This window comes from Heteronotia binoei, chromosome 20 (assembly GCF_032191835.1).
Source record: "Heteronotia binoei isolate CCM8104 ecotype False Entrance Well chromosome 20, APGP_CSIRO_Hbin_v1, whole genome shotgun sequence".
Lineage (NCBI taxonomy): Eukaryota > Metazoa > Chordata > Lepidosauria > Squamata > Gekkonidae > Heteronotia > Heteronotia binoei.
The window spans coordinates 19,788,317-19,804,860 of record NC_083242.1 but is presented as its reverse complement, the minus strand read 5'-3'; the positions used below and the strand labels follow the sequence as shown (position 1 = coordinate 19,804,860).

At 42.8% G+C, this 16,544-nt stretch overlaps 1 protein-coding gene across 1 annotated transcript in view; it reads right to left on the bottom strand.

Moving 5' to 3' along the window:
* SMG1 (SMG1 nonsense mediated mRNA decay associated PI3K related kinase) overlaps positions 1-16,544 on the bottom strand; it is a 152,280-nt gene that overhangs the window by 80,296 nt on the left and 55,440 nt on the right. Inside the window, exons 26-32 of the mRNA XM_060260786.1 lie at positions 9,366-9,475; positions 9,010-9,157; positions 7,995-8,154; positions 6,532-6,652; positions 2,384-2,632; positions 1,419-1,703; positions 1,031-1,175 (exon numbers count right to left, since the gene is read on the bottom strand). Of these exons, the coding sequence (XP_060116769.1) occupies positions 1,031-1,175; positions 1,419-1,703; positions 2,384-2,632; positions 6,532-6,652; positions 7,995-8,154; positions 9,010-9,157; positions 9,366-9,475 (1,218 nt within the window). The remainder of the gene's footprint in view (positions 1-1,030; positions 1,176-1,418; positions 1,704-2,383; positions 2,633-6,531; positions 6,653-7,994; positions 8,155-9,009; positions 9,158-9,365; positions 9,476-16,544) is intronic.

Below are 16,544 nucleotides of genomic sequence, written 5' to 3'. Positions count from 1 at the left end.
ATTCACATGGTGGGTTTTCCATTATTCATGTTAACAAATTGCTATGACGACACCAAATTCATGTTTAGCTAAAAACACCTTCAATACTTGTTCAGTATTCCCATTCCTCTGGTGGCAACTGTTTCAAGGCGTGAACCACCTGCCAACCACAAGCCCCACAGGTAAGGGATTCGTACACTTTCTTGAAACATGGGGCAGGTGCCATATTAGCAAACGAAACTAAGAAGAGCCATCACTGGCATGTCACATGTGGCTCCCAATTACTAATATAATGGCTCTCCAATGTGAAGAAACACACAGAGCACTGCAGGATACTGCAAGACACCATTATCATCTGAGCGGCCACATGATGCCGCTTCTTTGTATTTTCAATATACTCCTGCTATTCTTTTTGAAACATTGTAACAGTTTCCTTGATAAACAGTTTCTTTACAGGGCTTTTTCTACCCCTCAAAAAAGCCCAGCAGGACCTCATTTGCATATTAGGCCACACACCTCTGACCGAGGGAACCTGACATATGGAACTCATTTGCATATTAAGTCACACACTCCTAATACCACACCAGCCAGAACTGCATTCCTGCTCAAAAAAAGCCCTGGTTTCCTACAAGGGATATACCAGGGGTGGCCAACAATAGCTCTCCAAATGTTTTTTGCCTACAACTCCCATCAGCCCGACATTGGCCATGCTGGCTGGGGCTGAAGGGAGTTGTGGGCAAAAAAAATCTGGAGAGCTACCGTTGGCCACCCCTGGGATATACTATAAGGGCCACTAATAACCTCAATACTGCAAACTAAACAGTTCATAATGAACAAGAGATGAACCTCTGTCTCTTACATTGTGTGCCTACACTCCTTACACTGCCAAGTACCGGGAGATCCACCATCAACCCTCACCCTTCCAGCAGGCCCCGTTACACCAGCTTACTCACTGTTTTCCATCCATTCAGGCATTCACAAGCACTCGTTTCATCAGCAGAGGCAGATTAAAACCAAAATATACAACTTGTTTTTAGGGCGAAAAATTTACCTGGCGTTATCAACTACCTTTCGACCCCATCTGTAAGCCCAACTGGCAAGTGCTGCCCAGGATTTAGCTACTTCAGGTGCTTGTGCTGAAGAGAGGCGGTACAGCTGCCCCAAAATGAAGTCTGGTTCTCCAACACCGATGTTCACTAGAGAGAATCAAACACGGGCTGGTTATTTTATTTATTTTTTTAAATGGAAGAGATACATGCCATGACAATGCACTGGCTCCATGTTATGAGACAGCTGAATGTTTCCAATTTTCATAATAATACACTGAACCATATTAATCTTCACCTATAGAACTATTGATTCACATGGAACTACCCTCTCCTTTTATCAAGCAGCAAAGCTGGCAAAATGGACAGCTCACAGAGGGATTCACTTTCTACCTGTGGATTCACTTTCAATCCTGGGATAGTCCTCTTCAGTGGTATTAACAGAGGGCAGATCGATCAAAGCATAGATGTTTTTGGACAACGTAGAGAGGCCAGCAAGGTTTTGCTGCTGCCATGCTCTGTAGACCTGCTTCAGCTGCCCTGAAATCTCTTTCCATTCAGCTTGGATCCACTTGGCAAGCGTAAGGATGGACTTTGCAACAGCGTATTCCGCTTTGGCAGACTTGCAGAAGCAGATGGCACAGGAGCTCAGCATCTCCATGGCATGGGTTGACTGGCCTGTCAACAGACAAGTATTAAATATTAGGTTTCTAGTCCGATTTGAAACGTACATTCTTTATCTTTTGCACCCTCCCCCATTACACGAAATATCTGGTGAAAGGTTTTTTTTTTAAATATAGACAGGGATAAGTAATTTTCACAGGGAAACATTTTTGGTGCTGGGAGGGTGGGTATTTTGGAGCTGCCAACATTTTCCCATAGGGCAACACAAAACCTTATTTTCTTTTTTTACACTATTTTGTTTGTTTGCTACTTTGGTACCGTTTTTTAAAAAGAAGCAGGTTCTTCACGGTTGAATTATGTAGTCAATAATCATGCAGCCCCACACAATGTTCTTTCAGAATCATGTACTGAAGAAGTCTCAGCTTGTGCCACTCAGGTGGCTATCTCCTCTGCAGACCCCACCCCCAATTACTGCCATAGCTATTTCTGAAATTGACAAGAGTTTGAAAAACAGTCTGAGATACAGCAAGGGGTGGGGGGCAGGTCTGCAAAGCAAAGCTTTAAAAACAACTCAAATGCACTTCACTACAAGGTATGTCAAGCTATTTCCTCCCGACCTGTGCCTCCATAATTAAACCATCATACATACCCAAATTCTTAATTTTAAAAAAAGTTTGACTTCCTACTACCTGTCAAACTTAACCCTTTTGATTATGAAAACACAGTTCACTTACCAGCTGTATACAACAGTTTGGTTTTTTCAATTTCAAGCTCGGGACCCCATTTTTCATCCATCTGAATTGGCGCAGAGAGTTTTTTAAAGTGCTGAACTAAGTCTTGGGCTGTAGTGGTTTTCCCAAGCTGAACTTCACTGCACTGACCAAGTAACCGGGTTGCTAGTGCCACATTGCCGCGCTTTCGAGCAAATTTTGCAGCAGTCAAACCCAGCTCCATTAAATGGCTTCGCACTGGAACAGCTTGCTCTGAAAAATGCAGAAACCACAAGCATCTTTAAGGGCATACAGCGTACCTTCCTTGAAGAACAGCCAACCACATTATATATCAAAACAGCAGCAATACTAGTCTTGGATGGAGTCTACAATTCATATTTCTTTCACGCCCTTAAAAGTTATTACTGGGAACATTTTGGTGATTTACTGCAGGGGTGGCCAATGGTAGCTCTCCAGATGTTTTTTGCCTACAACTCCCACCAGCCCCAGCCATTGCCCATGCTGGCTGGAGCTGATGGGAGATGTAGGCAAAAAACATCTGGAGAGCTACCGTTGGCCACCCCTGATTTACTGGACAAAGTTCGCCAACACAAAGTTACTTTGAACATTCAGGGACCAACATACCTGCAGGGCCGCTTCTTCCTATATATATATGTACCCTGAAGAACCCTAAGATCAGTCAATCAAAGTCGACTGGCAATCCCTGGCCCAGAAGATGTCCATGTAGCCCAACTAAATCCAGGGCCTTTTCAGCCCTGGCCCCAACCTGGTGGAATGAGCTCTCTTTAGAGATCAGGGCCCTGTGGGATTTGTTACAATTCCACAGGGCCTGCAAGATGAAGCTCTTTGGCCAGGCCTTTAATTGAGGCAGTTTACATCCAACTGAACCAGCCCCTCCTGCCCAAACCTGCTTACACATGTTTATATTGCCTAAACTGTTGGGTTGAACTATCATTAAGCAGATCAGTTACTACCATCTAATCAGACTAAGCAACTAATGTCTGCTATCTAAATGTTATTTTAAATTGCTGTGATTTTGTCTATTTGCGGAGAAGGTGGAATATAAATCCAAAGTAAATAAATACATTTTAAATTTTTAGGTGATTTTTAAAAATGATGTACTATTGTTGAATTTGTTGTTGTAATCTGTCCTGAGCCTGCTTCGGCAGGAAGGGTGGAATAGAAATCACATTAATTTAATAAAAAGAAATAAATTTTCAAAGGTAAAAGTGCAAGCACCAGTCGTTTCTGACTCTGGGATGACATTTTCACGGCAGACTTTTTACAGGGTGGTTTGCCATTGCCTTCCCCAGTCATCTACACTTTCCCCCCAGCAAACTGGGTACTCATTTTACCAACCTCGGAAGGACGGAAGGCTGAGTCACCTGAGCCGGCTATCTGAACCCAGCTTCCGCCAGGATCGAACTCAGGTCATGAGCAGTGAGTTTGGACTGCAGTACTACCCTGTTAGGTGGTGAGCAAGTTCTAGCTTGCCCACAAAGGCAGATGGACCCTCTGCAGCTTCAGATGACTTTATGGGATCTCTGGCCCTCTGGTGACTCATTAGATGGGCTGGTAGAGATCTGGAATAGCCAGCTCTCAACAGCCATTGAGGAGACTGCTCCTCAATGTCCTCTTCATCCTCATTCACGATCTGCTCCGTGGTATACCCCAGAGCTGCGATCAATAAAACGGCGATTGAGACGACTAGAAAGACAATGGCGACACACTCGCGACAAAGCTACAAGAACATCTTATAGGTCATTTATGCGAGCCTATGAGATGGCAGTCTGGGCCACAAAGAAGGCTTACTTTGCATCCCAGATTGCATCTGCGACCTCACGCCCAGCACAATTATTTAGTATAATCCGGTCATTAACAACTTTACCGCAAGGTAAACCAAACGTTAGAGAATTGGAAATTGGCTGTGAGGCTTTTGCGAGTTTTTTCACAGTTAAGGTCTCGTCGTTCCAATGCGACCTTCTCACCATAATTGATACAGTGAAAGAACTTGAGGCACTGAGCGCGTTTTCTGGTCCAATTCTAGATTCCTTCAATCCACCCAGCCTGGAGGAAGTTGATAGGATCCTTTTGGCTGTTCGCTCTACGACCTGTGGGTTGGACCCGTGTCCATCTTGGCTTATAAAAGCTAGCCAAGCGTTGTTACGTGAGCCACTACAGGGCATTGTCAATAGATCCTTGGTAGAAGGGATCTTTCCCACACCTCTTAAAGAGGCTGTGGTCCGTCCCTTCTTGAAAAAACCATCTGCAGATCTGGCTGTATTGGCGAACTATCGGCCGGTATCAAACCTTCCCTTTTTGGGTAAGGTCATAGAGCAGGCGATGGCAACTCAGCTACAGGGATTCCTGGATAACACTTCTGCACTGGATCCATTCCAGTCCAGCTTTCGACCAGGTCACCGGACGGAGACGGTTCTGGTCGCCCTCATAGATGACCTCATGCGACATCTGGATCGGGGCGGCTCAGCAGTGCTGTTATTATTAGATCTGTCAGCCGCATTTGATACAGTTGACCATCAGCTACTGACTAGCCACCTTGCCGACGTGGGGATTCAGGGGTCTGCCTTACAGAGGTTGACCTCCTTTCTCCAAGATTGGGGACAAAGGGTGGTGATAGGGGAGGAATCATCCCGAAGGCACCCACTTATATGTGGTGTGACACAGGGTGCGGTTCTGTCCCCGATGTTATTTAACATCTATATGCGCCCCCTTGCCCAGATTGTCAGGAGGTATGGGCTGGGATGTCACCAATATGTAGACAACTCCAAGCTCTATCTATTGATGGGTGGTCAATCCGACTTTACCCCGGAAAATCTAGACCTGGCCCTTCAAGCCGTAGCATCTTGGCTCAGGCTGAGTCGATTGAAATTGAATCCAACGAAGATGGAGGTTCTCTACCTGAGCCGGGGTGGTCTGCGGGGGAGATCCCTCTGCCGGCTCTTGACAGGGTGTCATTCATACCGCCCCTAAGGTCAAAAGCTTGGGTGTGCTCCTTGAGTCCTCTCTTACAATAGAGGCCCAAGTAGCAGCCACTACTAGATCCGCCTTTCTTCATCTTCGGCGGGTGCGGCAGTTGGCCCCTTTCCTGGAGTGCAACGACTTAGCAATGGTGATCCATGCTATGGTCACCTCAAGAATAGATCACTGTAATGCTCACTACATGGGGCTACCCTTTGCACTGACTCGGAAACTACAGTTAGTGTAGAATGCTGCAGCGCAGCTGTTAATGGGGCTCCCCTGGTGGGATCGCATTCGGCCAGTGCTGAAAGAGCTGCACAGGCTACCTATTGTGTTCCGAGTCTGTTTCAAGGTGTTGGTACTGACCTTTAAAGCCCTCTACGGTCAGGGGCCTGTCTATCTGCGGGATCCCCTTTCCCCACATGTTCCCCGGAGAGCACTGCGTTCAGGGACAAAAAATCTATTGTCCATCCCTGGACCAAAGGAGGCTAGGTTGCAGCTGACGCGAGCTAGGGCTTTCTCACTGGCAGCACCAGAATTGTGGAATGCTCTCCTGGAGGCCATAAGGGCCCTGCGGAATCTCTCTACTTTCCGCAGGGCCTGTAAGACCGAACTGTTTTGACAGGCCTTTGATATCTAACCGGGAGAGAGCTGTCACCCTACATCATTATAGAGCACTATATGATCACCGCTTATATTATATTATATTGTAGAGATACAGCACCATGTAATGAAATGTTTCAAATAATTTTAAATTGTAATTTTTATTGGTTTTAATCTGTAAAAATGAATGTTGTTAGCCGCCCTGAGTCCACTTGCGGAGAGGGCGGAATAGAAATTTAAAGTAATAAATAAATACTGCAGCTTTACTGCTCTGTGCACAGGGCTGCAGAAATAAATAACTCTAGTCTAAACCCACTGAAAATCAATTGGCTTAGAATGGTGTGACTCCACACACATTTGTACTGTTGAATGAATACTAAAACGTATTTCATTCTGTGAAGCTGTGCCTAACTTCCGTCTTGAGGAGGAAAAACAGATGAAGAAGAGATGGTACCTGAATGGGTCTTTACTTTTCTTTGGGGGAAAAACAGATGCAATCCCAAGCACAACAGCTGTGAATTAACAGAGGGAAATTAAGGAGACAAGTACTTCTGGTTTTATGCATATACCTTTTAGTTTCACCAGCAACTGATTCTGGTACATTGTGTATCTAAGGGCGTGCATCCACGGTCTTACATCATGCTGCTTGCACGACCTCAACGCTTCACTGAAGAGAGGAATGAGACAATCCTATATAAAAAGGACAGAAGTTGAGTGCTTAACAGGCCTCTCCAAACTGTTTTAAGCACTCTTTGAGCTGTTTCAAAGCTTCAAGAACAAATACCCCTGAACAGATTTTCCAAACACTATGTCCATCACCATTTAGATTTACAGCTGCATAATCAGTTCACATTATATAAATTCAAGCATCTCAAAATTAATGCTTGAAACATACAGCGCGTCTTTGCTAAGGACGAAACAAGAATGGACTGCAAACTAAGAATAGTGTTATACGCCTATATTGAAACAACTGCTGAGACAGCTTGGGCTAGAAGGTTGGCCTTTTTTTGCTTTCTGGGTACCACAAACTGCTTCAGAGCGCCCACTGGATTTCAAAAAGGCTGAAAGGGGGCTACTGCCAGAGGAAAAAAAATTAACCCCTGCCTCCAGGCTCACAGAACTAGGGGCATGAGCTTTTGCATCAAAGCTGCAGTCAAGAAGCAAGAGATAAGCAGCAACAGTTAACTAACTTTGGCTGCTTTTATCTGCTTTGATTTACACTGGTATAATGTTTTGTTCTTGTCCTCCCCCCAATAGTCAATTACTCCCTAAGCCATTTTATTTGCAACTCATGCCACCACAACATTGTATGACAGTTATAATGGTTCATTCAAAGATCCTACAGCAACAAGAGCAGGTTTAAGTTCACTGGCAGAAGATACACTGGCATCTCTAGTCACAAGATCTCTAAAAGCAATTGTTGAGAAGAAATCCTGGGAGCTGCTGTCAGAGTAGGCTTCACAAAGCCAGGCAGACCAAAGTTCTGAGTTTGTATAAACCAGCTTTATAGGTTCATTTAGAAGAAGTTGGATTTATACCCCACCTAATATTCTGAATCTCAGAGTGACTTACAATCTCCTTTACACACACACACACACACCCCGCCAACAGACACCCTGTGAGGTAGGTGGGGCTGAGCTCTCCCAGAAACTGCCCTTTCAAGGACAGCTCTACAAGAACTTGTAACTTACTCAAGATCACACCAGCAGCTGCAAGTGGAGGAGTGGGGAATCAAACCCGGTTCTCCCAGATAAGAGTCCGCACACTTAACCACTACACCAAACTGGCTCTCAACAGACTGCCCAGGGCTTCCATGCTGCCAGTATCATCCCTCTCAATGTGGCACAATTGCAGGGCACTGCTGACCCTTGAAAGGTAGAAGCGTTATGCCGAAATTTACCCATACTCCTCCCTTCATGGCGGCATTTAAGTACGTTTCAGAAACGCTCTGCTGACAAAATTTGACAGTCTGCAAAACAACTCATATAATTCTGGGTCACAAGGGTACAGGTAAGTTAATGCATAAAGATACCTCTGATGAAAGCCGATTTGATACTGTATTTTCCAAAGCAGATGAACAGTACAGTTGCAAAGTACTCAGCACTGGCAAAGACTGAGACACTGTCAAGGTGGCAAGTTTTAACGGTCCAATGGCAATTCGCGATGTTTGTTTCAAGTACTTGACAAGATTTCTGAAAGAAAAGGGTTAAGCAAGACAAAAATTGTTCAAGGTATTGCGTTTTACCACAGATGCAAATCTACATGTTCCAACTGATTATGCTGCGAACTTTAACATGTTTTTTTAAAAAATGCACCATATCAACACAGATGGGTATGGGGGCTTGAAATACAGTGAAGGAAAAAGGGATACTGTGCAAGATTCCTTTAAGTTAATTGCATAGTTACAAATCTATGTCAAAGATTCAGAGAGCAGCTCTTGCACAGAAACAGAGTTCACATTCAATTTCCTCCACTGTGTGTGGCTAGTGGATTTGGGGGAGGAGGAGAATTTGCCTCAGTTCAGGGATTGGTGATGATGACGACGACGATATTGGATTTATATCCCACCCTCCACTCTGAATCTCAGAGCGGCTCACAATCTCCTTTATCTTCCTCCCCCACAGCAGACACCCTGTGAGGTAGGTGGGGCGGAGAGGGCTCTCGCAGCAGCTGCCCTTTCAAGGACAACCTCTGTGAGAGCTATGGCTGACCAAAGGCCATTATAGCAGCTGCAAGTGGAGGAGGGGGGGAATCAAACTCAGTTCTCCCAGATAAGAATCCGCACACTTAACCACTACACCAAACTGGTATATACAATGCGCTCCTGCAACTCTGAATGCACTAAATCACTAGGTTTCAAGGTGAAAGAATGGAAGACAAGAGTACTGCTCCACACATCCAAATCTGGAATCTCAAAACACACAATCTGTTTGGTAGGAGGGGGGACTCCATCCACCCATACACTCAACAGCTGGCCCACAGCTGTGACTGGATAGGGTAATGCTATGGACACAGCTGTATTCCAGACAGCAATATTAAACACTTACTCAGTAATTGGCTGCCACTTCTGTTCCTGTTCCAAGTGATTTACAGCTGTTGCGAGGCACACTGAGCTTCTCAAGAGCTGAACTTCAAGAGCTTTCTGGAGTTCTCTTGGATCAGGAGACAGCATATTAGGAAGGAGCTTCTTCATATCTAAAGAAATTAAGATGTGTAAAAATAGCAAAATTAAGATGTGTATAAATATGAATACATCAGTGGTTGCTAATATTCATTATCCTGATAGCTGCTCACCACCACCACACACAAGGTAATGCCAGTATATAAGGATAGTAAATCAAAAATTGCCAAAGACCACTGATCTTGGGAATCTCCAGACATCTAGCAGAATTTCAGGTAATACCTATTTTTTCCCTGGATCCTCCAATAAGCATATTGATGTCTTCCCCTGGAAGCAATTCCAGCTGTTCTGTACATTCTGTAAGTTCTCCAGCACCAAAACTGCTTAGAGATCTGAAATAAAGTTTCAATTCAGAAAGTTAGGTTTTTTTTATTATCCTAAAATTTTCAACTGAAAAAATCCAAAGAAATGTAGCAATTCATTTGCCAAGAAGTCTTTATGCAGAGCTGCAAAACACACATGTGCACTTGTAGACCACAGAATTTTCAGAATTCTTTAAACATCTCATAAATGTTCCATTTCAACTCAGTTTCAAGAGTTTTTGCAAACGGAGGCGCACCTCAAAATGCTTGCTTTTACTGGACTAAGTATGTTGATAGATGTCACTAAATTTTTATTTTAAAACATTCTAACAGATCAGGCAGGGCTAGGAAGTAAAACCTAGTGATTTCTGAAAGAAGCATCAACACAATCTAGAACTACAGTAATGGCAGAAACAGAAGGTAGTATCTAAAACACAAAAATAGTTTCCCAAAAGCTGATGTTTCCCCCATCTCCTATTAGGAAAAACAGAGGCTAAAATGTAAACCACAGGGGCAGTCAATGAGACAGTGCTATGAATCACAGAGAGTTGGAAGGGACCTCCAGGGTTATCTATTCCAACTCCCAATGTAGGAAATTCACAAATGCCTGCCCTTCACACACACACACAGAGTGACCCCTGCTCCATGCCCAGAAGATGGCAAAAAAACCTCCAGGATCCCTGGCCAAACTGGCCTGGAGAAAATCACTTCCTGACCCCAAAGTAGTGATCAGCATTTCCCTGAATGTGTAAGAAAGGGCCACGAGAACCAAGTACTGATGCAGCCCTTCCTGCTCTCCCTCTCATAATCTGCCTCATGACATTCTTTGCACAGACTTATCTGTTCTTGCTTTCTGTATGGGGAAAACTGAAGTTCAGAGATGAGCCCTAGGGCTAGCCACAGGAGAAACAAAAATCAAGCCAGTGAGAGAAAATCCAGGGAAAGCACAAAACCACTCTCATCCCTGAGTGGTCACTACAAGCCCCCTTCTGCTCTTGAACAAGACAGAAGTTAGGAAGGAGGCACAAAGCCTTTTCCATAAACCCACAGCAGAGTTTTACATGCAAGCAGGCCTTGAATTCAGCAGCAGCTCACAGCAGCAAAGCTCCTGAACCTTTCTGAGGGTTCCCCCTCTTCCTCCCCACCTACCTTGTCCATTGAATAGTAGGTGCAGATGCATAACAATCCCTGGATTAAGAGAGCAGGCAGGCAAAACAGCCAGCCACCAGGAGCTTTGCCACACCCCAGCAACCCTCATTAACCCCTGAAGCCCCCCCTCCTTTCTCCACTTCTTATGTGATTTCAGGCAGCAGGTGGCTTGCTGGCCTTTTGACTGTGGGGGGGGGGGGCAGCCAAGGAGAGCCCCAGGTGAGCAAGGCCTGCTTGGGCTCGCTGGATCTCTAGCCAGTCCAGGCAGGCCTCATTTGCCCGGGACTCTCCCTTTTTGCATTGGGTTGCTTTTGGCTGGTGGGGTGTGGCACATGCTAATGGCACCTATTTTTCTACAAAATGACCCCTGCATGCAAGTGAAGTATTTTTCTTTCAAATACATTTTATAGTAATTTTACATAATATACAGAATACAGATATGAGATGAAGAACTGATGCAGTATAATATCGCATTGTACTTATTGCAGATAACCCAAAAACATTTACAAATAATCAATAATATGAGACAACTGAACCATAAATACAATCAAATTTCAAAATAAGAAGTGAAAATAAAATAGTACTGAAAGTCCCTGTGTTTTTGACATCTTATCAGTTTGTTAGCCAAAATGTAAACCCTACCACAAAGAAAGGTCTAACTGATCTGGAATAACTTCTTGTGAAATGAGATATTCTAGAACAGGAAACCATATAGCATAGAAGTTGGAAGAATAGAGAGTACGTTCTAGTTGGTTAATATTGTCAGAGATTTTGGCCATTATATAAGTGCTCCAGAGTTTCTTGTGCCAGAGGTTTAGATCAGGAGATTTAGTTGATTTCCATCTGATGGCCACAGCAGAGCAAGCAGCTGATAAAAGGAAGGAGACTGTGTCTTTTTTATGCAATGGATGTGCAGAATCAAGCCCCCCCCCCCATTATCAGTAGTTGATCAGGAGTATAGGCAATAGTTACATTAGTAATTTCTTTCCAACATTTTTTCCCAAAAGCCACGTAATTTAGGGCAGAGAGCCCAACAATGAAGGTAGTCACTCTGAGATCCACAGTTTTTCCAACAAAGAGGTTTCACTGTGGGTAGCGTATGTGCCAACTTTGTTGGAGTTAAGTACCAAAAAGAAAGCAGCTTAAATGATTGTATTTCTATTTCCGCCACAGTAGATTTGAAAGGTGGTGAGGACCAAACTTCTTCCCATTGATCCTTTGTGATTTTGCACTCAGTATTTATCCCAAAAAGATTGATATGTAAGAATCTTAGACTCGTCCCAGGAGTTCATAGCTGAATATGAAAATGAGACCAGATGTTTTTTGGATGACTGAGCATGCTTAATAACTAGTTCAAGGTTTGTCATAGGCTGTTTAGCAATAGTGGTGAGTTTGAAATATTTTATGCCATTCTTGAAGGTGAATTTTGATGTCATTGATGATTTGGTCATGATTATGTTTTTTAATGTCCTCCCGATCTTTTGGTGTATTGATACCTAAATAAGGGATGTACTGTTGGACCCATTTATATGGAAAATTAGATTGAATAGTTCTTATTGTGGTTTGATCCAAATTAATTGGGAGCAAGTAAGATTTGGAGATGTTTATTTTTAATCCAGAAATCAGACCAAATTCTGTAAGAATTTTCTGTAACTTTTTAAGTGAAGACAGGGGTTCAGTTAGATTCAGTAGCATTTCTCGAGCAAGAGCACATATCTAAATTAGCAAATGACATCAGGCTTTCGGAGGAGGGGGGAGAGACCATCAAATTATATGAGGATCTCATTCGGCATTTTCAACCCCCATTAGAAGGGCAGATATCTAGTTCAGCAAGGAGAGGAGGGAAGAACAACGGTTGGTTTGATAACGAATGCTTGATGGCAAAGAAGGAGCTTAGTAAAATCAATTTGAAATATAGGGCAGATCCAGAGGCAGTCAATAGAGAACAATTAAAACAACAGAAATCTAGATATAAAAAGTTAATTGTCAGGAAGAAGAAAGAGGCAAAAGAACTAGCGTGGCTACAGTTGGGACACGCCGTTAAATTTAAAAACCCGTCACTATTCTGGAAGTTGGTAAACAGTGGTTCAGGTAGACTCTCCACACAGGTTACTAATACTATTCTTCCAGAAGTATGGGAGGACTACTATATGGCATTGTATGGGACATCAGACGAGGTGGTTTGCTCCCTGGAGGATTGTCAGGAATTGCCAGAGTGGCCTCCAGTTGAGCCTTCATAAATAAAATCTTTAATTGGAGCCCTGAAGCTTAATAAAGCACCAGGACTTGACTTAATCCCAGCTGAACTGATTAAAGAAAACGCTGACTGGTGGGCTCCAGTACTCGCCAAATTATTCTCCGAAATAGACAGGACAGCGAGGGTACCTGCGGGCTGGGATACTGGAATTATTGTACCTATTCATAAGAAAGGAGATCGAAATGATCCAAATAACTATAGACCTATTAGTCTTTTAAGTATCCTAAACAAATTATGTGCCAGCCATCTTAAAGAGAAACTGTGGGAGTGGATCGAGCATAATAACATCTTGAGAGAAGAACAGGCTGGGTTTAGACCGGGATGTTCCACTTTGGACCATTGTGTAGTATTGGACCATCTTATTACCAAATATTCCTCTAACAGCACTGCTGCCCTATACGCTGCCTTTATAGATTTCAAATCTGCCCTTGACATGGTACAGAGGGACATACTGTGGGAAAAACTGAGAGGGATGGGAATCGATCAGAGGCTACTGGCATTGATAAAGGCATTATATAGGAACACCAAGATCAGGATAAGGATAAACCCGAAGGGACATCTCACGAAAGCTATCAAAGTAGGGAAGGGAGTTAAGCAAGGCTGCATCTTGGCCCCACTCTTGTTCAACCTCTTTATAAACGATCTGGGGGAACATCTAAGTGGTCCAGAGGTGCATGCTCCAAAGATTGCAGATAGGCATATCCCGCTTCTGCTATATGCAGATGATGCAGTGCTGATCTCTAGGACCCCAATTGGGCTAAAGAGAGCAATGAAAATTCTAGCGCATTACTGTCAAGTTAACCAGGTTGAAATAAATTTCTCAAAATCAAAAATTTTAGCCTTTGCAAAAAGACCTAAGGTATATCATTGGAAGATAAACGACAGGGCTATTGAACAGACCCGCTGCTTTAAGTATTTAGGGGTAGTTTTCCAGGCCTCAGGGGCTAGGAAGGCACACGTGGACTACGTCACAACTAGTGCAGCAAAAAGCTCAGGAGCCATAGAGAAATTCTACTGGACCTCCGGGGGGCAGAACGTGGCGGCTGCAGTCAAGGTCTTTAAGGCCAAGTCCCTCGCCCAAATGTTATATGGGGCACCTTTGAGTATAATACCATATCAGCATCTCTGGCAGTTAGCGGAGAAAGTGCAATCTAAATTCCTTAGGCATATACTACAAGTCCCTCCATGTGCTCCCAACTCACTTATCAGAGTAGAAACGGGTATGGTTACAGTGAAAGCAAGATTGTGGATTGCTGCTATTCTCTACTGGTACAAACTAATGATTCAGCCCACCAGTTTAGCGGGGCTGATAGTAAGAGATTCGTTTGTTCCTCCGTGGATCAGAGAAATGAGTTCAAGTTGGGCTATTATGGACTATCTAAACAATTTTTGCTCAATATGGAGCATAATCTGGTTAAACCCTTTCTTAAACAGAGGATCTTGGATGTTGAAAGACAGCATGATCTGAATCAGCTTAAAGGTTATTTACCAGGAATAGAGGAGTTACATAAAATAACACTGATGCCATACTTGCAAAATCTAGACAAAGCAGAGTATAGGAGAGCATTTACTCTTCTCAGATTTGATATGTTACCGTCAGCTATTATTGAAGGCAGATACACAGGACAATTATACGAGGAGAGACTGTGTATTTGTGGGGACAATAAACCGGAAGATAGGGAGCATGTATTTTTCCAATGTAAATTATATCAGCATATTAGGGCCGATTATATACTCCCGACCTGTGCCAGTGTCCCTGGAAGATATATTAGATTTCAGCCAGACAAATTATTGGCTGATAGGAACAAAGGAACCACTTTATGTGTGGCAAAATTTGCTTCGCGAGCTATAAGTCTCCAGAAGCAATTCTTAAGGGGAATACCCAACTGAACGCCTTGGTTCTGGAACTTAATCAGTGTTTTTGGGGAGGAAATTATATTTTATACTGTCTATGTTTTATTCGCATTATAGTATTGCCTAATTATATTTTATACTGTGTATGTTTTATTCCCATTATACTATTGCCTGACTGTATCTTATTAAGTTATTTGTATTTAATTGATTGGTCTTTGACTGTATTAAACTTTCATTCAGTAGCATATCATCTGCAAAGAGTGAAATTTTATGTTTTTTTTCCTCCCATCTGGATCCCATGAATAGAACTGTCTTGTCGGATTAGGTTTGCTAGAGGCTCCAGGGCAATTGCGAACAACAGAGGGGACAGAGGGCACCCCTGCCTAGTTCCACGTTTTTTACAGATAGGTGTTGAGGTAATGTTATTGAGTTTAAGAGTAGCTGTTGGATTTTCGTATAGAGCCTTGATGGTTGTTAAAAACTTTTGTCCAAAACCCATAGTATGTAGCAGCTCCTTAAAATATTTCAATCAAGTCAAAGGCCTTTTCGACATCCTTTCAACATGACAACAAAGTTGCCTTCTGGTGATTTATAGAACAGTATTTTAAAATATTTATTATCTTGTAGGTGTTGTCCATTAGGTCTCTATTCGGCATGAAGCCTACCTGGTCAGGGGAGATGTACTGTGTGTTGATTGAGTTAATACATGATGCAAGAATAGATGTAAATATCTTAAAGTCTGTATGTAGCAGCGAAATTGGCCTATATGATGAAGCTAAGGATGTATAAGCTAAGCTAAGGATACCGACCTGGCTTCGGTATAATAATAATATAATAATAAATTTTATTTGTATCCCGCCCTCCCCACCTAGGCGGCTCAGGGCGGCTGACAACAGGTATCACGATCATTGAGGCTTGAGACCAGGAAGGTGGAATATGTCCTGTATTCATCACCCGATTACAGGCTGCCCACTAAAGAAATGAGAATTTTTTATACAATTCTGGAGTAAAACCATCTGGGCCAGGAGCATTATTGGTCTTTAGCTTCTTAATGGTCTCAATAATTTCTTTTGATGATATAGGAGCTTCAAGTAGGGATCTGTGGTCATCAGATAGTGGTTTTAATGGTGACTGTGTCCTGAAGAATGCTTCAATTTTATCTAAGGGTGGAGATGTAGATGAATACAAAGATTCATAAAATGCATGGAAAATGCTAACAATGTCTGCAGATTTAAAGTGTACTTTGCCCAGGGAATCTTTCAACGGGGCGACCAATTTAGAATCTCAATGCTGTTTAATTCTTCTGGCTAGAAATTTCAAAGCTTTGGGGGAGTTTGACCACATTTTTGTTTTAGAAACAGTAAATTTTTTTGAATCAAGTTCATATCAAGAAGCTCTAGCTTCTTTCTTTCAGCCAAAAGTTTGATATATGTTTTCTTATTTCCAGTCCTTTTGTGTTCCATCTCTAATGTGTGAATTGAGAGCAGCAGTTCGGTTCTGTTCTTTTGGTTCTGTTTTTTTCAGGAATGATGCCTTGAATATGAGGTATCCTCTGATGACCGGTTTAAATGCGTCCCACAGAAATTCCTCAAATGCTGTTCCATGAGAGTTGATGTCAAAGTAGATTTTGATATGTTGAGCAGTTTCTTCCATCACATTATTATTCAATAAAAAATTATTCAGAGTTCATTGACGTGTTGATTTTTGCTCAGGTCCTAGTTGTGCAATACATTCCACCCAATTATGATTACACCAGAGTTGAGGACCAATTTGTGAAGATTGTATATAGGGGAGAAGAGAAGGTGAAATTAGTACATAATCAATTCTTGTGTAGATAGA